Genomic DNA, 25,199 nt, shown 5'->3' with positions numbered 1-25,199 from the left:
ATAAAGATAAAGTGAGCAGAGCAGGGGGCTAAGCATACAGCCTTGTGGTGCATCTGTCCTGATGGAGATTGTGGAGATGCTGTTGCCAGTCTGAACTGACTGAGGTCTGCAAGTGAGGAAATTGAGGATCAATTGCACAAGGAGGTATTGAGGTCAAGGTCTTGAAGCTTATTGATTAGTTTTGAGGAGATGATGGTATTGAATGCTGAGCTGTAGTTGATAAAGACGATTCTGATATATGCATCTTTGCTGTCCAGATGTTCCAGGGTTGAGTGAAGAGCCAATGAAATGGCATCAGCTGTGGACCAGTTGTGCTGTTAGACAAATTGGAGCAGATTCAAGTCGCTTGTCAAGCAGAAGTTGATGTGTTTCATCACTAACCTCTCAAAGCCCTTCATCACAGTAGATGTAAATAATACTGGACAATAGTCAAATAAGCAAAAACTTAAAAAAATAATTGTACAGTACTTGCTTTATTTGGACAGTCATTTGTTGAAGATGGCAGAAGTTGCAGAGAATGGTGTGTTGGATGCAGAGGCTCATGAGATAGTAGGTAATGACAAGAGGAATTCTATCCCTGTATTTGGTGGGAAGATGAGTGAGTGCAGATGTCCCTGGTTCCCCTTTGCCTTTCCTATCTCCCATGGTCCACTCTGCTTTCCTTTCAGATTCCTTCTTCTCCAGCCTTTAATCTTTCCCGCTCACCTGGCTTCACTCATCAGCTTCTAACTAATCCTCTTTTCCCTCTCCCCCCACCTTTTTATTCTGCTACTTCCCCCTTCCTTTCTAGTTCTGAAGAAGGGTCTCGTCCCAAAATGTTGACTTTATTCATTCCCAGAGAAGCTGCATGACCTGCTGAGTTCCTCCAGTATTTGGGGGTGTTGCTTAGCATTTTTGTACTAGATGCCCTTAAATTAAATATTTTCAGACCTTGCAAATTTAGGGAATTTCACAAATTCAACAATTAAGGTTTAATATAGTTCATTTTGCTTGCAAAAATACTTTTGTATTTTTACATGATCGATCTGTCAATTATTGGAGCTTGTTATGTTATCTTTTCTTTTATAGTCCCTATTCAACAGTATCAATTCCTGGTTTATTTTAATATATGCACTTCGGAATTAAAAATCTCAGAATTTTCTGATCAAAAACATGACTTTCCACCATGCAGAAGCTCCAGCTCAGGGTGAACAAAAATGACCAGTTTTAGTAATGTGTGTAAACCAGAAAAGGGGAAAAAGCTGATGGCAATAAATGTGCTAAAAGCAAATAATGGGTAAAGGAATTTCTAGAACATAGGCAGCAATGTATAATTGCCTGTACAGGAAGTCATAAAGATTTTCAGAAAAATCTCTAGCACATAAAAAGTTCTGCAATTACTGAATAAGTCCTTTGAACATATTAGAGAGGAATGCAAACCCACTCAATGCATACAATTGTGTCTGAATCAATTCAGAGTTAACTTATTGTTGAAATTATTGCTGTTCCCAGAAAGACAAAATTAATACCCAAAATTTTCAAAACAACACTAATAATATCTACAGAAACAGGCTAAGCCTATACTTCAGGACACAGTCTTGATTTTGCAAATTTGGAACTCAGAAATGAATGTCCTGGCACTAGCCCAGGATTCCTAGAATTGGACTTTAAGGAAAAAGTGCATTACAAAAATATCACTGCGAATATTCTGGATTACAACATTTCAGGCTCAAAATCTTATTACTCTGTTGTTACTTCCAAATTGAAATTGACTGACAGCAGGTATAAATTGATTAAATCAAAGCATAAACTTCTACATTCACATAGAATTTGCTTACCTTTTGTCTGAAGCTCGCAGTACTTTTGCAAACACCTCAAGCTCACAGAATTCACCACCCAATTGGCATAGACGTCCTTGTTGATAAAGCTGTAAAAGCCAAATGATTTTAATTAGAAAAATTAGTACTTTCCAGGTTCTCTCATAACCTGTAGGCAATGCTGATAAGGTCATCATTTAATTCCAGTTCTAATTGCCCTTGAGAGGACTAAATAAACAGACTTTAGTTACTTCTAAGAAACCATATTCTTAATTACACCCATGTGATTTTTCAAGGAGAGTTAAGTGCACTCAGGTAGTGAATATCAAAGATTTTAATTAATTGTGACAGTAGGTTCAGGAATGGGGTGGGAGCTTATCCAAGAGGCACTAAACACACAGGATGTCTGTGAATATTGCATAATATGTAACTGATAACTTGGCTCCTATCTTCTGCCTAACACAGGAGTGCCAAACTAGATTGCTTTTGGGTGCCACATGCAATACTACTCAAAACATTTAATCTCAAGAATACAGACCTTTATTTTTAATGTTAATAATTCACATGATATAAAGTATTAAATATCTACTTGATTATCATATTATAGACGTGCTGCCTTCATAGAATTTCTATAGCACAAAATGACATAATCTGTGCAAGAAACATGGGTTGAAAAACAAAATATACGGTGCTCATTTTCTTCACACCTCGTCACATAAATTGTCAGAATTAACTATTTCACATTTCAAATTTTTAGACTGTGATTTGCGATCATCTCACATTACTTTAAATTCCAACATTTTGATTTTATCTAATCAATAATCCAGAAAATAAAATTTACAATTTCTGAAATAGTTTTAACATCTTTGTACTTCAAATATCTGTCTCCAAGACAACCTTGACGAATGATGAAATAAGCTAGGAGAAATTGTGGAAATTCTAAGAGTCTAACATGTCTACATTTTTTCTACCATTGCTGGTGCTTCATCCACTGCATGGATGAAATGTTTATTTGTCATTTTTAGACCGGAATTTTTCAATGCAGTTAAGTGAACTTTTTTTTTACTTCCAGGTTGTTTCATTTAGTACTATCATATCCAACAACTTATTTTACACAGTTCTAGCTGAGATCTTTTATGTCTGTAGAGTTGTTAATAGAAAAGCTAAATGTTAGTAAATTCTTCTGAGCATTTTGCATTTCCTGCTTACAACAATAGCACTGATTGGGAGATACTCCTCTATGAACTGTGGAACAATAGTGAGATATACTTTATTAGTCACTCCAGCTTTGTTATTTGGACCTGAAATTGAATTTCTGACTAAGAATTTGTTATTTCATGTAAATGCTATCGCCTGATATATAAAACTAGCTTCTGTTCTTCAGCTTACTTACCATATAACAGAAATCAGTGTCCGATGGCTGCAAAGAATCCTTTAGTAGCAGTTACATTGTTTTTACTCAGTTCTGCTCCAGATTATTCACATGAAGACATTTATTTCATGGTGTCAAATCAAACTATTCCTTCGTAGCACTGGCAGCACCATTTTGAAAGGTGTACAAATATGTTGTTCTTCTTATTTTGTCTTAAAACAAAATCTTAAAACAACTATGTCCAGTTCTGGTCACCTCAATATAGGAAGAGTGTGGAAGCATTGGAAAGGGTACAGAGGAGATTTACCAGGAGATTTGCCTGGTTTAGAGAGTATGCATTATGATCAGAGATTAAGGGAGCTAGGGCTTTACTCTTTGGAGAGAAGGAGGATGAGAGGAGACATGATAGAGGTGTACAAGATATTAAGAGGAATAGACAGACTGGACAGCCAGCGCCTCTTCCCCAGGGCACCATTGCTCAGTACAAGAGGACAAGGCTTTAAGTTAAGGGGAGGGAAGTTCAAGGGGGATATTAGAGGAAGGTTTTTCATTCAGAGTGGTTGGTGCGTGGAATGCACTGCCTGAGTCAGTGGTGGAGGAAGACACACTAGTGAAGTTTAAGAGACTACTAGACAGGTATATAGAGGAATTTAAGGTGGGGGGTTATATGTGAGGCAGGGTTTGAGGGTCAGCACAACATTGTGGGCTGAAGGGCCTGTAGTGTGCTGTACTATTCTCGGTTCTATGTTCTAAAACTGACCTTTGAATCTTACACCTTGATTTATGCCATTTTTGTCCTTTCAGGAGGGACACACACACCTTACCAGTTGTGACCTCAGCCTGTAATACAGAGGCCGTGTTTTCAGCAGAATTATTTTATACAACTGTATACAAAATTGCTATCTACAATATATCAGCATAGAGATTAGAGGGCATTGTGGTGCTTAACCTTTAAAAACATGGCCCAAGGTTAGAGAGCACAATGCAATGGACATTAAAACACATCTACTTAGATTGGAGATCAATCATATTTCCCCAATATGTACCTATTGACAATATTGCAGCACAAACTATTTATCTCTAAGAGCAGTACTTGAACTATAGAAAACTACATTCTGCTCAGGTCCTGAAGTTTGGGTATTTCTGTTCAAACATCTGATATAGTCTAATGGATGTCCACTCCATAGTTCCACTTGTATTTGTCACTATTCATTAGCATGTCAAGCAGAAAACAAAAGCTACTGCTGAAATGGAACTTTCTATTGTAAGCAAAATTAACATCATACACATCCAGGGCAGGAGCTGCACATTTATACAGAGATCACTGTTTTCTTTATGCTACTCTCAAAGTCAGGAAGGGTGAAGATAGCAATAGAGGTTAGGAGGTAATAAATGGAGACAAGTGCTGCAGATAATGAAATCTGATGGGGAAGGTAAAGAATAGAACCAAATGAGACAGAAATGATGGGCAGATTGGAAATGGGAGGACCTGGGTAGATCATGAGAGAGATAGGGACAGAAGGGGAACAGGTTACCTGAACTGGAGAATTCAAAAATTGTATTATTTTTATTGGGTTGTGGATTATGCAGGAGGAATACCAGGTTTGCTCTACAGTTTGCATTTAGCCTTACCTTAGAAGTGGAGAAAATCAAGGAAAGACACGTCAGTTGGAGAATGGGAAGAGGAATTAAAATGGCTTGCAGTCAGGAGCTCCAAACAAAATAGGTACTCGGCAAAATAGCTGCCTAATTTGTGTTTGGTCTCACCAATGTAGAGGAGGTCATATCAAGAGCACCAAATGCGATTGGAAGAGGCAGGAGGAGATGTACATGAACCTGTCTTACCTGGAAGAGTTGCTTCCAGTTAAGTGTTGTAGGGGAAAGTTGAGGGGGAGGGATGAGGGGTATGTGCACAACTAGCCTTAAGATGGACAATAAGATTTACAATTCATTAAGCAAGTTCGAATTCGTGTTTCCGAGCACAAACGCTGACTTTTTTTCAAAATATATACACTAAAACAGTTTTCTGTAAAAATTAGATATGGATAACAAGCCAGCAAAATGGTATCAAGAGCATGCCATTTAAGCCAGGCTATAGATCAGCTTTAACTGGTGAAGACAATGTATGGTAAAATGGATCCAGATATTAAGTGCAACAAATCACACAAAGATGTATTTTAATAATCAAAATCAGAGACCACCTTTGCTTGGACCATACCATTTTTTCAGCGCAGTCTGGAGCAGACTTCTCCTCAGACCCTGGCCTGCAGATCTTCAGAAAAGCCCACTATAACAGAGTATGACACTGACCTCTTAAACCATATTTGGCTGGTTGCATGACAGGACAGATCTGACTGCAAGTGAGGCCATGTTACAGAATTAAAGCTGTCACTACCATCGAATGTTTTGAGTGACTTCAGAAACTGATTCTTCTTTTCACTCTGGTGTAGATTTAGCTAACAGATTTTCCCCATTCTGAAGATCTGAAAACATGTGGAATTTGCTAATGCCTTCATAGGCTCCACAAGTACACTTTGGGGGTGGTGTTCTGCTGTGTGCAACACTGTAGTTCTGCCTAAATTCAGAAACAGCCCAGCCACAAGCTTATCTGCCATTACAGGTCCACAATCTCTTATCCAAAATCCTTGGGGCCAGTTGCATTTGGGAATTCAGAAGTTTTTGGATTTCAGAATCTCTCCTTATTGGTTCTGGGACCCCCCCCCCCCCCCATGGATACCAAAAGACACGTATGCTCAAGTCCCTTATTTAACCCGTCTCAGTGTGGGAAGACTTTAGGACCCGACGGAGCTCCAGACCTACTCACATCTTCCCGCATACTTTAAATCATCTCTAGATTATTTATAATACCTAATACAATGTCAATGCTATGTAAATAATTGTTATACTGTATTGTTTAGGGAATAATGACAAGAACAATATTTTATTTCCAACAAAAACATTCAACATAAAAATATATAGCTTCAAACGAATTGAATCAAACACATGGTAAAATAACTTATTGGAATAAATGTTTCAATACCATTCCAAATGTTCCATCACTGTCACTATAAAACTTCAGTAACTTGCCTATTTCTTTAAATCATATATAGTGATAGTTCCAACACCATATCCTTCAGAAAGATGCCGCACAGATACACCACGATCACTTTCAATACCTCCACTTTCTGCGTTATTGATAATGATAGATGCTTCCTTCTCTTTTTCTCATTGTTACCCATAGGGGTATCTGCAGCTCTTTTTGATATTTTCACAGTGAAATTAAACACAAAGTCAACAGTGAACACAAAATATCAGCGAACAGCAAATGCATCTGTAACCAGTATGAGCGCTAAGCCACAACTTATGTCTGGCGGCCTCTGCTAGTGCTGCCACGCCACACCTGTGACATCAGCTGTTGGTGAAAAAAATCTTCAGTTTTCAGAGCTTTTTGGATTTCGGAATTTCTGACAAGGGATTGTGGACCTGTACATCCAGGCAGATCTCAGCTGCAGACTTACCAGAGAAGCATGGAATTGCTTTACAAAGTCTCAAATAAATCCAATGACTCCAACTTATTTTCAAACCATAATATTAAAGATTCTTTCATTGTAAATTAAACCAGCATACTAAAAAATGATCTTCCTTGTGGTGTTTACTCAAATATCTTTGCATGTTTAAAACAACTTGGCCAAGCATCAACATATATTCTGAAAGAACCGTTGTTAAAGACCTTGCCTCCTGTAAAATCAGTTGATGAAAGGTCCAGTTATTATTGTTCATTAGTTACTTCTTCACAAGTATTTTTTTGGTGAATGAAGCAGTATTGTTAAGTGAATAAAAATATGCTTGATGACACACACATTTAAAAAAATAGTATACTGGCAAAGAAATTGCTTCACTATAAATGCAATCATCTGACTATTTATACAGGGATGCGTTAGCTACTTTGCCCTTTCAGCCTTTTCCGTCACTCTAAAAATTTAACACTGTACCCTAGTCTTCAAATCCCAACTAGTATTAACAATTGCTCTTATATGTTGTCCTTAATATTGAGAATATTGCCCAGAATTCTCAAATTCCAGTAAATGGAACCAGAGTTTGGGTATCATTCTCCAGAATTTTAATATTAGAGTCCTGTATAATTCTAGGTTACTCACAATGCACTCATTCCAAGTACAATAACCTATTCCTATTGACACCCTACCCATTTGAACAGCACTTGCATGGATCTTCAAGGAATAATTTGGACCATATTACTATCTCCAATCTTCTGATTACATGAAACAAAAGTATTAGAAGTTTAAAAAAAAATTAAATGTCTAATTAAACTTGATTCAAGATTGTTTACACCACACAAGTGTAGAGAAGAAAATAATTGTACTCCAGATCCACTGCAGCACAAAAATAAAATCACTAAGAACATAATAATAATAAAAAACAATAAATAAAATGCATAAGGTACCTTATATACATAGATTGATTGTATGTCCATAATGTGACGCTAGGCACAGGAGTGCCTGTACATAGGAATTGATAAAAGTAGTGGTGGTTGGGGATGAGGAGCGGTGGATCAATGTGTGAAGGTGTTAATCAGCATCACTGCTTGGGGAAAAATAAATGTTTTTGAGTCTCACAGTCCTGGCGTGGATGCTACGTAGCCTCCTCCCTGATGGGACAAGCAGCTCATGAGCAAGGTGGGTGGGATCCTTCATGATCAATTGAATAATAATATTTCAAACTTACTCCCATTGTTATTTTCCACAGAAATGAGCTCAGTTCCAAACCCATACTAGATCTATCCTAGCACAAACAGGCAAACTTTATAGCCTAATTGATCTGAAATGATAAATTAATGCTTCACTACTAAACTTCCATCACTAATTTCATAGTTGAGCACAGTTGGGAAACAGTTGGAAATCAATTGTGAAATATTTCGTGGGAGCCTTATACTTCCTTTTGATTACGGAGGAAAATGTCAAATAATATCTTATTAACAGCTGTAGTTTAATCAAAACTGTGTAAAGTTTCAGGTCTTCTGTACTTATTCTACTCCAATCTATACAAAGGCTAGAATACCTCTAAACTAACTTATCTTCTTTAGCCATCCTAACACAATGACCTCTTGTCCATGAGTCAATGCTACTCCTTTTTTTTGCATTGTTGATACTGCTGTTTTATCCTTTTCCAATCCAATGGGACTGACCTCAGTTATCCACCTAAAAATCTATTTGTCACCTTTACAGCCCATTCATGTAATTTATTAGGCTCTTTGCAATTCAATGCACCTACCTACATTGCTGTTCATCTATGTCATCAGCAAATACATATATAAATCTTCCTACCCAATATCCAAGTTATTTAAAAATATAGCGAACAGTTGCATGCCCGACACTAGTCTTTGTGCCTCACTGCCAGTCACAGCCTAACAATGGAGTACATAAGCAATATCCTTATGCTCTAATCCTGTAATCTTCTAGCCAAATCAAGTGTCAGTAGTTGATTCTACAAGCATCAACTTCAGTTGCTTGTGAAGCAAACCTCAAAGTCTACATGACTGAGTTTAAGATATCCATATAACTAACACCTTCAAAGTAATTCCTGCAATTTCACAAAATAAACAGAAACTAAGATAGGAAGTACTTAAATCAGGCAGCATTTGTGGAGAGAGAAAAAACAGTGAACACTTCAGGTAAAATCTAGTCATCGACATTGTGATAATCACTGACCCAAAATATTGACTACCTTATTCTCCTTAGATGCTTCTTGAATGACTGAGCACGCCAACACTTTGTATTTTAAATTTATAGCAACTATAGATTTTTTTTGCTTTCAGCCACACTTGCTTTTCTGGTTCCAGTTACTTATGGTCATTTTAAACTTGGTATCCTGACAATGGATACTGTGCTAATAAATCAATCTGTCTTGGTTTCTTCCTCTTACTTTTCTTGAATAGCAGAGGGGGAGGTAATTTTCCAATGTGAAGCTTTGCTGATGTGCCTTACAATCATGGTATAGAACATAGTGAACGGTAAGTCTTAGTAAGCAACAGGCAGCTTATCAGTGGCCTAAAAGAGTGCCACTGTATACACTAATTAAGCTAAGAAATAAAAGCATGCCAATAATTTGCATGTGCATTGTGTGCCTTTAATTTCATGTAGGAATAGATCTATCGCTCCATGCAAAGGATACTATATAATTTCTAATAGGATAACCATAATAGAATGAATGAAAGACCGCACCAACTTGGGCGTTCAACCAAAAGGAAAAAATATGCAAATACAAAAAATAATAATAAAAGTAAGTCCAGCCACGCCACTCAATAATCACCCGATTTTAATCCTAGCCTCATCATGGGACAATTTACAATGACCAATCAACCTCCCTGCCTTGTTGCAGTCCTCCTTAAATAAATTTTTGAAACAACATGAGAGAATCAAATCACATTCAATCAACAATTTCTTTCTGATGCTGCTCAACATGCTCAGCTCTTCCAGCAAACTGTACTGAAGCAACTGGTTTAAGGTTTTTATGAAAAAGACTTGAAATCTGTTTTCTTTTTTTAAAAAGGATTGTAACCAATAGAAAAGATAAGAGGGAATGCGTGGATGTTGCAGTATTTGGACTTACAGAAGACCATTCATGAGATGTCAAACAAAAAGTTAAAAAATATTGAGTGCACATAGGATTAGGATTTATATGTCAGTAGGTTAAGGACTGGTTCACCAAACAAACCAATAGCAACAACGTGATTTTTGACAAGTTAGGAGGGTGTCACAGGTGCTTACTGATGACCCACCTATTCACAATCAATTTTCACGATTTTGATATGGGAATTGTCATGTGTAATATATTAGTTTGCCAGTGATACAAAACTGGATGGCAGCACATGTTCTGAGAAGGAGGTAAATGGATTTCAATGGGATAAGTCAATTTAAGTGATTAAGGGAAGTACATGATGAATAGGATAGGTAGAAAAATGAGGTTTCCCATTTAGTGGAAAAAAATAAAAAGACCAAGATACACAAATTGTAAAGATGGCTCATTAGTTTGTTTGCTGGGATAGGAATTGTAATAAGAAGGAAAAAACAAGAATAAAAGTTGTGTTATTAAAACAAAAGATGATCTCATGGAAACATACAAAATTCTAACAGGGCTTTACAAGGAATGCGAGGAATAATGTTTCCTCTGTGTGGGTTATAATTGTAAATAAGATTGGCCATCTAGGACAGAAACAAAAAGTAATTTCTTCACTGCAAGGATAGTGGACCTTTTCAAAATTGCTCACCAGAAAGTAAATATTCAAGATATTCAAGACAAATAGATTTTTCAATGTTTAGGGAACCTAAGAATTACTGTAAGAAAGCAACAAGAGATAAATGACTAGCCAAAATCTTATAAATAGTGCAGCAAGCTTGAAGGTCCGAACATTCCTGCTTTTGATTCTTATTCCAGAAAATGGAACTGGAAAGCAACTTATTCATTTAGCACATCTGAACATAAAAGTAAAATATATAAAACATTTGAAAGAAAAAAATTCAGACTTTTATTGTTTAACCATCTTCTGTTTTTCCAAAGATGAATTCTCACAAGACAAAGCAGGAAAGCAGTGAAATATTTATCAGTATTCAGCAAGGGATACTTAGAAGGCCAACCTTTAATTTTCCAAAAAAAAAATTAAATTTTCAATGTTATTCTCTTTATCAAGTTGATGCCAAGTTTTCTCTGCCATTCAGTTAGATTAAGCCTGATTTGCAACTCAATTCTATTTCTGCAACTCCTGATTCATATTGGTGATAATTCTCATGCTTACTAAAAGACAAAGAAAATCCAAAAAATTTAAGATTTTTACTAAAAAAATAACCTAACACTAAATTATTCAAAATGAAATTATTATGTTTTAAAACTCCAGAAACTAATCAAAAGAAAAACACAGGAGCCAGGATAATGGTCTACCTAGTTTTTATGTCCATTTGACGTGGTGGCATAATGATGTACGCCATTCCTGTACTTCTTACATGTAACCCACAATGAATTATGTAAACAGAAAATGCTAAATGTATTTACAATATTAAATACACTACACTCCTCTCTGCTGAGCTCAAACTGCAGATTGATCCCAAGCCACATGACAAAGCTTTGAGCAAATGCTTTCATTTTGACCATGCCTGGATGACCAGCATGTAGCTCCTTCAACACTTTAGCTCTCAGTTTGCATGGTATAATAACTGTCAATCCCCACATAAGGAAACCCTTATCAAAGGCAAGTTCATTCTGGTACTGTTAAAAATGGAACTGGAATTTCTGGTACACATTCCAGCCATTTTGGATAGCATCCACCACTGCTTGAATTTTCTCAGCACACTTGCGTAATCCTTGTGCATCAATGCTGTGATCACAGTAAGTGATGCTTGGTTTAAAGAACACACTTGCCGTGTCATGCTCTGAACCCATAATCTTCCAATCTTTTAAATAATCGTTTTAAAATTTTGGAGATGTTCCTCATCATCCTCACTGGTAACAATTATATTATCCAGATAACATTCAGTACCTGGAGCTTTGTAGCACCAAGACCAGAGGTTTCTGCCAAAGTGTAGGTGCAGATGCTCCTACAAAAGAAAACCTATAATAGTGATAAAGCCACGTGTGAGTGTTTATGGAGAGAAACACATTGGACTCTTCTTCCAACTTCATTTGCAGGTGGTGTCAGCTAAGCCCACTTTTATTGAAGTGTTCTTTCCTGACCCCCCCCCCCACCCCCACAAGAAAGGTTTGTGAAGATATCCCCTATACTGGGCAGATGGCTTTGATCTACTTTCAGCACTGGGTTGATGATGACCTTAAAATCACCACAAGCCCTGAAAGACCCATCCTTCTTGACTACTGGGTCCACTGGTAATGCCCATGGGTTCCACTCAAACTTTGAAAGAATTACTTCAGCTTCCTTGCAATCCAGCTCACTGGATACATTATCACAGATAGTATAAGGAACTGGGCAGGCTTTGTAAACCTTGGATGTGGCATTTTCATGTAACACAATTTTACCCTTGATATGTTTGAATTTTCTAATGCCATCCTAGAATGCTGCTGTGACATCATCCAGTACATTTCTCAATTGACTTTCAGTTGACTCAATTGCAGGGTATGGAACATGTAAATAGTGGGCGGCTCTCCTATCAAGATGTGGTTGTCTCTGCCAATCATAGCACAACAATATTTTTAACCACATAGAAAGCATAAGACATAGAGCAGAATTATGCCATTCCACCCATTGAGTTTGCTCCATAATTCCATCATGGTTGATCCCGGATTCCACTCAACCCCATACACCTGCCTTCTCACCCAATGTGGTTTCTTGCATTTCACTGTTACAAATGTCATTCCCACAGGAGTTATCTTTTCTCCAGTACAAGTACTTAGTTGGATATCTGCTGGCTTCAGTTCAGTATCTTTGTGGAATGACAAACATCTGATCCAGTGTACAATTCCATTTTAATTAATTTGCCATTCACTTCTGGTGTAAGCGATGTTGCTTGTCTCTTGTTAATTTTCACACTATAAATCTCAAGGCTATTCAGTCCTGTGTCACTTTCTGTCATTATCAGATTTTTCATTAACAGCATGCAGATTAGTGCTTTTTTTGTAACTGCAACTTGATGTTATCTTTTCCTTTTTCCTGTTAACGTTACCTTTGACGTTATATTTTTCTCTGCTCAACATGCTCTTCCCATGTGCATATTTTGTCTCATTTTTGCAATTTAAACCTGCATTGGTCAAGTGTACGTAAGCCCCAGCCACAACAATAATAAAAATTTGTTTGGCCAGGCAGATTTTTGTTTGGACACTACAATTTTATTCACACTCAATTTCATTCCTGACTGCAACTCAATCGCATTTCTGGTTGTTGTTTCCATTGATACAATGATTTCAAATGCTCTTTTAAATGTGAATTGTGATTCAGTTAGGAGCCATTTTTGAATGCTTTCTTGCAGGATTCCACAAGCTAAATGATCTTTCAGTACATCATTAAATCCATCACTGAACTGACAATGTTAAGAAAATTTCATCAATTCAGCCACACAAACTGAAATGGAACCCCCCCTCCCTTCCTTCTGATTCCACATTTGAAACCTAAAGCATTCTACTTTGAGCAATAGTTTCAGTTCTAAATGTTTCTGCATTATGTTCACAAAATCAACAAAGCTTATTTCGGCTGGTTTGGTTGAAGCAGTTAAACTTCTGAGCAAACTGTATGTTTTTCCACCTATTGCACTCCGTAACACTGGCACTTGCTTTTCATTGGCTATTTTATTTGCTTCACAATGCTGCTCAATTCGCTCAGTGTACAGTACATCATCCAGTTATCTGTTGTACAATTGAACATGTCTACCTTTCTGATGTACCCAGCCATTTCTGCTTTTTAAAAAATTATCATCTGGTACTCATTGTTTATGAAACCGTGAATTTCATCCATTTTATGTCTTTTATTTTTAATTCAAACGTCTCTCACCTCTTCTGAAGAAAATGTGCTGCACTTTCTTTTTAACTCAAACTTTCAATAGGTAGGTAGTTGCCCAAGGTTCATTTTAAAACTTACTTGTTGCCATTGTTTTACAATTCTGGAAACTAATCGAAAGAAAAATACAGGAGCTGGGATGATGGTCTAAGTTTTCTTTTACAGAGCAGTGCACATATGATGTGGCACAACGCCATTTGCATACTTCCTACATGTAACCCACAATGTATTATGTAAACAAAGAATGCTTTACAATTTACAATACTCAAATATTACTGAAATATTAAATATACTACACATAATATAAAATTTAAAATTGCTGCTATTAAAATTCTGTATTTTCTCCAAAAGAATTATCCTACCCATATCTGAAATACTTCCTCAACCTTCTAAAAATTACCTGGTGTATACCACCGATCCTCAGATTTTAAACCTGGAGTGTAATTTTGCTGAATCTGCAGTATTTCATTTCCAAGGCCCTTCTTGGAAATGTTACCAAAACATAACACAATATCCAGTTGAAATCTGATTAAATTTCTGTATCGTAAGCATAACTTACACCTTTACATACTCACTAATATTTTCTTTAATTGTATGTAGTAACTTTAAGAGATTGGTGGATACCAAACTCCCTGCTCTAATATATATTGAGAGAATGTGTTTATTATCAGCATGGCAGTAATTGGAACACCAAGCAAATAAATCAATTCATTACTAGAAAATATTACCAAATCAAGCTTTTCAGATATTAAAAACCAATTAGAGAAAGGTTTGTACATTATGGATGTCAGACAACCCGAGGATAAACTATTGTTGCTTTTCATTTGGTTAACTACCTTTTTCTTGTGTCACAGATTTAACACTGCCAAATCACAAGGGCATTTCCAGGCTATTGCCTGTTATTCTGCAAAATAAAAATATTAAAGCAGTTTGGAATGAATGAGCCTCAATTCTCCTTCCTTACTGAGTAAGCACTTTGCCTACACTTCAGTAGAGTGCATAAAAACAAACACACACCACGAAAAAGCAGATGGACCATTTGCACATCACTATTTTTAACATTGCCTATCCATCATTATAGAATATCATTATTTTTGTGTTCTAATTATAAAAGCAAAATTGAACAGCATCATAGCAGAAGTAAAATGCTACAACATCTGACGTATAAAACTGAACAAAACAGTCACAGGTTAACTGAATGAACTGCACAAGATTTTCAACATCTGCAATTCTTTTTGTCGTTTCAGTTCACCGAATGCACCGAATTAAAAGGCACAGTAAAAAGTAGTTTTGTTCTCAGTGAACAATGCTATAGGTTTGTCTCTAAAATTCTTCACTGAATAAATGGGAGGCAGCAACATCGTAACAATGAAGTACTGTAATAACTTTTTGCGAAACAAGTAGGAACCTGAGGGGTGCACAAAATTTATCAATTCAACTTGGGATTTCAACAAACAATAAATCAGGAAGGCGTTTTTTCAAATAAGAATTGAGAAAGATGTTTGAAACAAAAAAAATGCACATATTAACTGATGAATTGAGAAATCGCTGAAAAAGACCGTTATTTCCTTTACATTACAATGTAATTACGATGCTTACACCACATTCTACAAATTATCTCCATAAAATACTACATTAACTGCAGTGTGGGGATGGATAGGGAATGTGTCATTACTTGACCGTTTATGGATGACGGATTCCATCTGCGGCAAATGCTTTTCTAAAATATAAATGGAAGCTAAAATTTAAATGCATTTGTTAACCATTTACTGGTGACAATAATATTGAACTTGCTCCTAACCCAGAACAGAACATGCAGGACTGGATATTTTGCAGATTGTAAAATATAAACAAAAAACAACTCCACACGTCAGACAGCTTCAATGCAAATAAAAAAAATCAACAAGAGATGGAAATAAAAAGCTGCGACGGGGCAAGATGGCCGTACCTTGTAATAAACGTCAAACTGTATGTTTTCGGGTAGCGATCGGATCTCTCTCCGAGAGCGGGTGTAGCTGTCAACCACGGCCGAAATTGCGGTGTTATACAAGGTTTCAGGAATCCATTCCAGCTCCACCGCCGCCATGTTGTTGATGTCTCCCACCCCGAGGAGCCAACTGACCGACCACAGACCACCTTCCCCTCACCACAAAACGCCTTCGCCCACCTTCCGCTCTCAGTCAAACGCAGCGCTCGTAGAGTGATATAGTCAAATCACCATTTCATTCAAAAACACTTCCACCGCCTTCCCCTCATCGTTTTGGGTATAATTTTCTCACAAGCAGAACACAGGCTAATTTTTTTCCCCTCAACCTTACGCCGTACGCGATGACGTAGCACAAGCGCATGCTCGCTCCACCACTCCGGATCGGGCGTCAGGAGGGCTTTTAAAAACCGAAAGGAAAACCCGCAGTGGCGGGTTTACCGCGGCTCAGCTGGGTTAATTTTTCTAGTTGACATAGACACACACACACAAAGGGAGGATGTAACCTGTACGGGCGGGAGGAGACGCTGGAGATTCCAGATGCTGGAATCTGGAGCGACAGACAGTCTGCTGAAGGAACACAGTGGGCCGAGCGGCATCAGAATCGGACGGGCTGATGCAGGTACCAACCCAAATGCGAACAAATCCATTCCCCCCCACCCCCAAACTCTGGTCGTCCTGCTTGGATCCCCCAGCAGATTGATTGTTGAGGGGAACTTAAAGATTTGGGACGTTCTCTGCCTCCCACTAGATAATACTCATTGGTCAGGTAGCAACTGTAGCGAAAGAAACCCGAGTCAGTTTTTCAGGTCGATTATCACCAGTGCATTTTATAAGACAACGTCAACTGAAACGCCCAAAGGGAACATGAAGCTGAAATTTTAAGGAGGGACAGCAGTCAACAATCTTTTGAGGTGCTGTAAAGCTAATAAAAAAAAACACCCTGCAGGTACCAGAAAACTGAATTAAAAACAGAAAGTGTTGGAATTACTTGAAGTCAGCAAGAGACAGAAACTTTAAGTTCTTTGTTAGAACATTTAGTAGCTGTTGCTATAATGTTAAGTTAGCAACACGTTCAGTGATATGTCAGCCAGCCAAGTATTCCAAATGTTCATATCCTTGGAGGGTTCAACCAATCATCATGTCAGAACAATATTTGTTATGTAAGAAAATTAATGTTCGCAACAGTATAAAGATAGTAATGCAGAAATGTTAAAAAAATATGTATCTAAGGTCAAAGTAAACTTATAATTGAAGTGCATGGAATACAACCGTGAGATTTGTTATCTTGCGGGCATACTCAATAAATTAAATAACCATAATAGAATTAATGAAAGACTGTTCCCAACAAGGTGCAAATACAAAAGAAAAATAAATATAAATAATAATAATAAATCAATAAGCAATATAAATTGAGAATATGAGATTAACAGTCCTTGAAAGTGAGTCCATAGATTGTGGGAGCAGTTCAATGATTGGGCAAGTGAAGTTGTGTGGAATTATCCCCTCTGTTTCAAGAGCCTGATGGTTGAGGGGTAATAACTGTTCCTGAACTTGTTGGCGTGAGTCCTGAGGCTTCTTCCTGATAGCAGCAGCAAGAAGTGAGCATAGCCTGGGTGTAGGGGGTCTCTGATGAGACCTGCATCTAGACAATGTTTTGTGTAGATCTGGTCAATGGTGGGAGGGCTTTGCCTGTGATGTACTGAGCCATATACTCTACTTTTTGTAGGATTTTCCATTCAAGTGCCTTGGTGGTTTCTGTACCAGGCTGTGATGCAACCAGTCAATATACTCTCCACCACACATTTACTGAAGTTTGTCACATTTACAGTTTAGATGTCATACAGAATCTTTACAAACTTCTAAAAAGTTTGAAGAGATTTGGTATGTCAACAAACACACTCAAACACTTCTATAGATATACCGTGGAGCATTCTGACAGGCTGCATCACTGTCTGATATGGTGGGGGGGGCTACTGCACAGGACCAAAAGAAGCTGCAGAGGGTTGTAAATTTAGTCGGCTCCATCTTGGGTACTGGCCTATAAAGTACTCAGGTCATCTTCAAGGAGCGGTGTCTTAGAAAGGCAGCGTCCATTATTAAGGACCTCCAGCACCCAGGACATGCCCTTTTCTCATTGCTACCATCAGGTCAGAGGTACAGAAGCACACACACTCAGCGATTCAGGAACAGCTTCTTCCCCTCTGCCATCTGATTACTAAATGGACATTGAACCCTTGGACATGACCTAACTTTTTAATCTATATTATTTCTGTTTTTTGCACACTTTTTAATCTATTCAATATATGTATACTGTAATTTATTTACTTATTTTATTTTGTTTTTTCCCCTATATTATGTATTGCATTGAACTGCTGCTGCTAAGTTAACAAATTTCACATCACATGCCGGTGATAATAAACCTGATTCTGAATCTGAAAGTAGAGGTGCTTTCTTCATAATTTCACTTTTTTTGAGATAGGGTCTCCTTACAGACAGTGGTGGGAATGAACCCAAGTCACTTGTACTGTAAAGTGTTGTGCTAACCATGATGCTACCATGCCACCCCACTTTTCTACTGGGCCAGGACAAGTCCTCTACCCTCTCCAACTGTGATCCCCCAATTCTATTGACTTTTGACATCTCTGCTCTGAATGGTGATTTATCTTGTAGAGTTTACCAAATAGTGAATATCTGTAACTGCTAGTCAATTCTACATGAAAATAGAACTTGCCTGTTCACACTTCAGAGCAGTGTGGTGACAGGAGCCATGCACAAGTAAAATAAAGGATGATTGAGGAATGAGTGCTTGTGTTTAGAGTGCAGTTAATTAGCGATGACAGTCCTCACTTGGAGGCTCCAGCGAGATGGCTAACCCATGACTTCATTATAAGGGAGGAAGGGATTCAGCCCCAGTAGCTAATCAGTCCTAAATCCTAGGCAGCTCATACTTGAGCAAGGGACTGTCTGCCGCTGGAACACAACTTTCCTTCTGTGTAGAGTAGTCAAGTTATGCCAACACCTTAGTCACCAACATAGGAGTGTAAATAAATGAAGGGTGCTCTGGTCCGGGTTGGATCCCGTGGGAACCCGTTAGTTGTTGTCCTAGTCTGGCTCAGATCTCATGGGAGCCAAAAAAAGAGGTTGCCCTGGTCCAGGTCAGATCCTGCAGGACTACGGTAAATATGTGTCAAAAATAAAACAAATTCTGAAATTAGCATGTCTGTGTACGTGTGCACATGCATGTGTCCCTTTGTGTGTATGTGAATGGTATCGTGAAATTTCCCTATCCCGGACATCTAAGGGACTCTGGTGTTGTGCATGTTTGTATATTATCGTCCAGAAAGCATTAACTATGTTGAGTTGAGTGTGGAATGGGCTAAGTCTACAGACGTGTTGTTAGAGAGATGAAAATGAAAATGTGAAAAGACTGTTGGGTGGCCTGTAAGGTTCAATGTAGATCTGAAATGCAAGAATGGTTAGATGAATCCTGTAAAAAGCACAGAATGTGAACAAAAGTTAAGGAAGGAAAAGACATAGAAAGAACAGGCAAAGTATAAAACTATCTCACTGTTTGAAAAGAAACGGTTGGCACCAGAGTTTGAAGATGAACTGGATGTTGTACCATTCCTTTCCCCAAGCACGGTTTCAATAAGGCCCACAGCAAGTAGTGTCTGTTCAGTACTCAGTGAGGGCTGTGTCAGCTGGTACCTTGCCACAGGCACTCTGGGTGATGGAAGGTGGAGGGGTGCAGAAGGGATGAGCGATATATTGACTTACATATACTTCTACTAATCTAGTAGGAGCTCTAAGAAAATGTTTCCCTCACATTGTAGATTGGCATAAAATACAGTGTTGTACAAAATACATTGATAGTAATGAATATGCAGAACATGTATGTACTGATTTCAAAAGAATTCCAGGTTAACTCTAGAAGCAGATTACCAGTCTTAATAAGTATTGTAATATTATAAGTTGCAACCTAGGCTAAAGGAAAACACATACTGTTACATGTGTGAGATGAGAAGAGTTAAGTAAAATTGTGAGTGCTTGTGCATGAATCAAAAAATGTTGGCTTGCAGGTACACAGGTTATTAAGAAGGCAAATGGAATGTTGGCCTTCATTGCTGGAGGGATTGAATTCAAGAGCAGGGAGGTCATGGTGCAACTATACAGGTTACTGGTGAGACCACACCTGGAATACTGTGTGCAGTTCTGGTCTTCATACTTGAGGAAGGATATACTGGCTTTGGAGGCAGTGCAGAGGAGGTTCACCGAGAATGAAGGGGTTAACCTATGAGGAAAGATTGAGTCACCTGGGACTATACTCTCTGGAACTCAGAAGAATGAGAGGGGTTCTTATAGAAACATACAAAATTTTGAAAGGGGTAGATAAGATAGAAGTAGGAAAGTTGTTTCCATTGGTAGTTGAGACTAGAACTAGGGGACATTGCCTCAAAATTCAGGGGAGAAGATTTAGGAAGGAGATGAGGAGAAACTGTTTTTCCCAGAGAGTGGTGAATCTGTGGAATTCTCTGCCCAAGGAAGCAGTTGTGGCTTCTTCACTAAATACATTTAATATACAGTTAGATAGATTTTTACATAGTAAGGGAATTAAGGGTTATGGGGAAAAGGCAGATGGAGCTGAGTTTACGGACAGATCAGATCAGCCATGATCTTATTGAATGGCAGGGCAGGCTCGATGGGCCGGATGGCCTACTCCTGCTATCTCTTATGTTCTTATGTTCTAATATTGCCAAAAGCAATTATAACTTTGAAGGATTAAAGCTCTTAGGGGGAATGGGGACAAAACTTATGTGAGACTTTGTGGATGCACCATTATAGTCTCTGGGCAATAATGTACATTATTTTAAAGAGATTGCATTCACTTTAAATGTTATTTTAACTTACAGCTGTCCTTCATACTTATCCAAATTGACAGTGATCAAATTTTGGCTAATCATTGAAAAATTAACTTCTGCTTAAAATTTCACTGTAAACTGAACTTTTAACCTTATCTTCTTTATACACATAAGGCTCATGTGACCTACTTGAGACTCAATATTTTTGTTTTGTACATCGTAGATATATTTTGGATAGTGATATTCTGAATGTATGTTTTTAATTCACTTCAACAAACATGGAAATGGGATAGCAGACATGGGTAGGGGTAAAACAAGGGAATGCCTGCGAGAGGTATGTTTTTGTTTGTGGACAGCCTAGGCCACTGGGCGAAGCTGCCCTCAGCACCAAGACAACTTTGCTAACGGTTTCTACATTCACCTCCATCATAGGTTACACAGTTTACTTGAAATAATTTGTTCATGAACTGCACTTAAGAACTTGTACAATTTGATTCTGCCCGGTCTAAATCGCCAACTGATGTAAGCCTGTATCTAACTTTTCTTTGGTTTTCCTCCCAATCTGATATTGTAAAAAAAATTAGTGAATATGAGGTGATTGTACCTCATAGCAGCTGAGGTGACGCAGCTACCTTCAGTCCTATTCCACACAAACAGCTGAACAAAATTCAATTCAATTCAAGTTTGACTGTCATTCAACCATACATGAACACCCATGAATACAGCCCTACAAGGTAGCGCTACTCTGGAACCAGGGTACAAAACACTGTACCAACAGTCACACACAGCACAAAGCACATATAGCACATATAAAGTAACAAGCACATGTAAGATTTCACTAAAATACAGTCACACAAAATAAAAAAGTCCAGACCCTGAGTCCACGAGTGCAGAGGGAATCTGCAGGCAACCTCCATACAGCTTGCCTTCTGCTCCTTGAACACTGGGGGTAGTGCCGATTCCAGTCTGAATGCTGCACCACACAAAAGCCTGCACCCTTGCTGCTGGTGCTGTTGTATATACTTGCTCTGAATCTTGTTGTACCTTAGGAGTACACATGATAATAGACAATCATGGAAACTACATGGGTTTCTTATCTCTTCAGAAGCTGTGATAAAACACCATGAACTAACGATGAATCTTTTTTTTCTGCTATATAATTACCAACTGCAATTATGTTATGACATGTGGGGCTCATACTAACAGGAATGATGAAATTACTAGAAGGGTCAAATGAGCAGACTCTTTTGCCAGGGCAGAAGCAGCAAATTCTATGGCCACATGATACCCCAAACTCATAGAAATGATGCTGTAACTGTTGCTAAATCTTTGATTATGACAATTTATTCCTAGGTTTGGGATTCCTAAGAAATTTCAAGAGATAACGGTTATACCGTTAATGGTAGAACTGAGAAAAACCTTGCATCATTTTACGTGCTGTTATTACCCACAATCTACTGGGGCAGCTGAAAGACAGAAAGCGACCCTGAATAGAAGGTTAGTTAAATTGTGTGAAGAGACTACACTAAAGTGGCCAATGGTGTTTCCACTGGGTCTCATGGCAATGCATTGTGCTCCAAATTGCGTAACAGGTGCATCTCCACATGAGTGTCAGATCTATCAGCCACCAGATTGGCTACTAGTGAGATCCTACTGATGATTGAATTGCCTTGAGCCCTATTGGGAAGGCCCATTTCAAGTACCGTTAACCACATATACTGCTCTGAAGGTCCAAGGGTAGTCGATGACTATCTGCACATCACATGTCAAGCCAACAGCATCACCAGACCAGGGAACTAGTGGCCAGAAGAACCTTGATGACAAGGACTGACTAATTGAATTTCTGATAATTTCTGCTCATGACCTTAAGTGATCACAATGTGTTATATGTTTTGGATAGTCTGTGCATCTATTTCCTGTTTAATTTCATGACAGTAACATTCCTAACACTTTATCTTTGTTATGTACTAACTTGTCAAGTTGTTGGCTGTGTTTTAGAGTCCATACATTTGAAAAGAGAATTGCCAGTGCAGCCTATATCCCTGAATCAAAGTGAATTACTTGAACTGTGAAAGGAGCATATGACTCCACTGCCCATAGAAGTGCCCTTTGCCAATGCAACTGTTTTAAAGGATGGTGTTGTTGTTTCCGCTTTAAAAAAAAAGTAACTGGATCCACTACACACACGCTCTTATGACTCAACTATGCTTTATTTTACTTGTGCACAAGGAGAATGGCATGGCCATTGGCTTGAGTACACATTTCAAAAGTCTCTCTTGTCTGGGTTTGACTACACACCATCACAGTCATCCGCAAATGGGCATTGTCTTTAACCCTCGTCTTACCATAACTCCTACAGTATCAACCTTCCTACAGAGGATTGCATAAATTCCCAGCGCTGAAGCTGTTTCATGAGGATAAGAGTGGTTATTGTAACCGCTGTGCTTTAGGATGAGATTTAGATAAGAATGCCTGTACGACCAGTGACCCTCTGAATCTTGTTAACTGTACTACTGGATATGTGGCCATTAGGCCTATCACTGTCTTCCAGGAATCCAGGGATACCTCTTCTAAAATGGGTTCTTTGGCCTGAACAAAATCCATGGAGGGGTTGTTGTTGTCTGGCCTACATAGTACCATATATGTACAATCTGCCTGTGCTCTTTCTACTCATACTGTGGGTCTGCAATTGGAGGTCTACAGCGACCGAGCATTTCTTGACTGTCGCTTTCCTATTCTGTGGAACTGAATAGGAAAGACTGACTTGTGAAAGCACTAACATGGCCTCAGCGCTGCTGGAGAAATTGGCTATTGATACAGCCTTAGCACTACAAGGTATGAGCAAGGCCATCAACGACATTACTGCTGAAATGGTGATAATCACACTGTGACCCTTTAAAATTGACTGGCACTAGTTTTCTTGTTGGCTGAGAGCGGTGATACTTGTGTCATTATTGGCCGGGAGTGTTACACATACATCCTTGAAACACCTGAGAACATCAGCAATTTAACTATACATAACCAGCTAGAAGACCGGGCAGGAGTTACATGGCACTTCATCATCACAATGGGGACCCTTTAGCTGGCTTCATTCTTTCCTAGGGGGCCAGGGCAACTCCATTATATGGTGGGCAAAGGGAACTTCATTCTTGCTAGTTGTCATTTTCACGTCACATGCTGGTGATATTAAATCTGATTCTGATATTCGTTTCAATCTCTTGTCTGAGATAATTCTGTGGAGCATTGGTCCAAACAGCAGCACCTCTATTATGATACAACAACCAATTGCTCCTGATGCAACTGTCACAGAGTTTCAGAGACTCTGTGCTGTTGAAATTCAGTAAGATTCGTGTTGTTCTCTACAGGACAAAAAGGAGAGAGTGTAGAAGGTGTGGTAAGGCAAGGGTTAAAGATAATGTCCAGGCAAGAATAGCCAGGGGAAATGTGTGGTCAACTGAGATGAGTAAGACTTATGAAATGAGACCATTTCTAGAAAGTTCTTTGGAGAGCATGGCTTCACTTCGCAAAGCAGGTTATATTTACTGGAGGTGAGATAACAAGACAACAAAAAGATGTGAAACACACACACCAACTGAGGGACATTTATTTTATTAACTTTAAAGTATCATTGGTTATCAGTTTCTATTGACTTTTAACTCCTCTATTGTGAATGGCACTTAATCTTGCAAATAAGGAATTCAGACGTACATAGTTTACCAAATGGTCATATCTATAACTGCTAGTCAATTCTGTATACAAATGGAATTTCTCTGTTCAGACTTCAGAATGGTGTGGTGACAGGAGCCATGCAGTTCTCCTTGTGCACAGGTAAAATAAAGCACAATTGGTTGGGTGAGACTAGACTTACAAGTCATGGGTTATGAGTGAATGATGAAATGTTTAAAGGGAACATGAGAGGGATCTTCTTCACTCAGAGGGTGGTGAGCTGTTTGCAGAAGTTGGAGATGCAATTTCGATTTCAACATTTAAGAGAAGTTTGGATGAGTACATGAATGGTCCAGGTGCAGGTTGATGGGACTCGGCAGAATAATAGTTTGACATGGACTAGATGGGCCAAAGGGCCGGTTTCTGTGCTGTATTGCTCTATTACTTTTTTGTGTCATAGTTGTTCATGATCCCCAAAGGAGCATGTGATCCAAAAGAGAAATAGCTATTTGAAAATATTTGCAAATATATTCATTATGTTCAGCAAAACATGTGGAGGATGTTCATTTCTGTGGAACAATTAAATGTAAGAAGAAGTAATTTGGGTCTTGAACTTTTTTTAACATTTTTAAGCTTCACCATTCCATACATTGTCAAAAATATAGATAGTGATTCTATTTTGGCCTCAGCATCTAAAAGCAGAAACTGGCTAAAATGCCTGTGCCAATTAGAATTTCCAGGGAGATAACCTGCTGAAAAATAAATATTGATCACACAATGAAACTGAGATATCGATTTTTTAAAAAGAAAAGCCTCTTGTATAATATACTATATCAGATTATTGTTTTAATATCATCAATTAATGTTGTGTTTTGTTGGCAATTGGCCATTGTACATAGTCTCTAGTGTGAAACCTAAAAAATATTGAAAGGCCTAGATAGAATGGACATGGAGAGGATATTTCCTGTAGTTGGAGAATCCAGGACAAGAGAGCACAGCCTCAAAA

General features: G+C 38.2%; 1 protein-coding gene across 1 annotated transcript in view; it reads right to left on the bottom strand.

Annotated features, from left to right (window-relative positions):
• appbp2 (amyloid beta precursor protein (cytoplasmic tail) binding protein 2) overlaps positions 1-15,993 on the bottom strand; it is a 79,604-nt gene extending 63,611 nt beyond the window's left edge. The window contains exons 1-2 of the mRNA XM_073053495.1: positions 15,630-15,993; positions 1,818-1,906 (exon numbers count right to left, since the gene is read on the bottom strand). Of these exons, the coding sequence (XP_072909596.1) occupies positions 1,818-1,906; positions 15,630-15,767 (227 nt within the window). The 5' untranslated portion in view covers positions 15,768-15,993. The remainder of the gene's footprint in view (positions 1-1,817; positions 1,907-15,629) is intronic.
• Positions 15,994-25,199: the final 9,206 nt, after the last annotated feature.

The sequence above is a fragment of the Hemitrygon akajei genome, chromosome 8 (assembly GCF_048418815.1).
Source record: "Hemitrygon akajei chromosome 8, sHemAka1.3, whole genome shotgun sequence".
NCBI lineage: Eukaryota > Metazoa > Chordata > Chondrichthyes > Myliobatiformes > Dasyatidae > Hemitrygon > Hemitrygon akajei.
The sequence above is the reverse complement of the archived record's forward strand: the minus strand, read 5'-3'. Positions and strand labels throughout refer to the sequence as shown.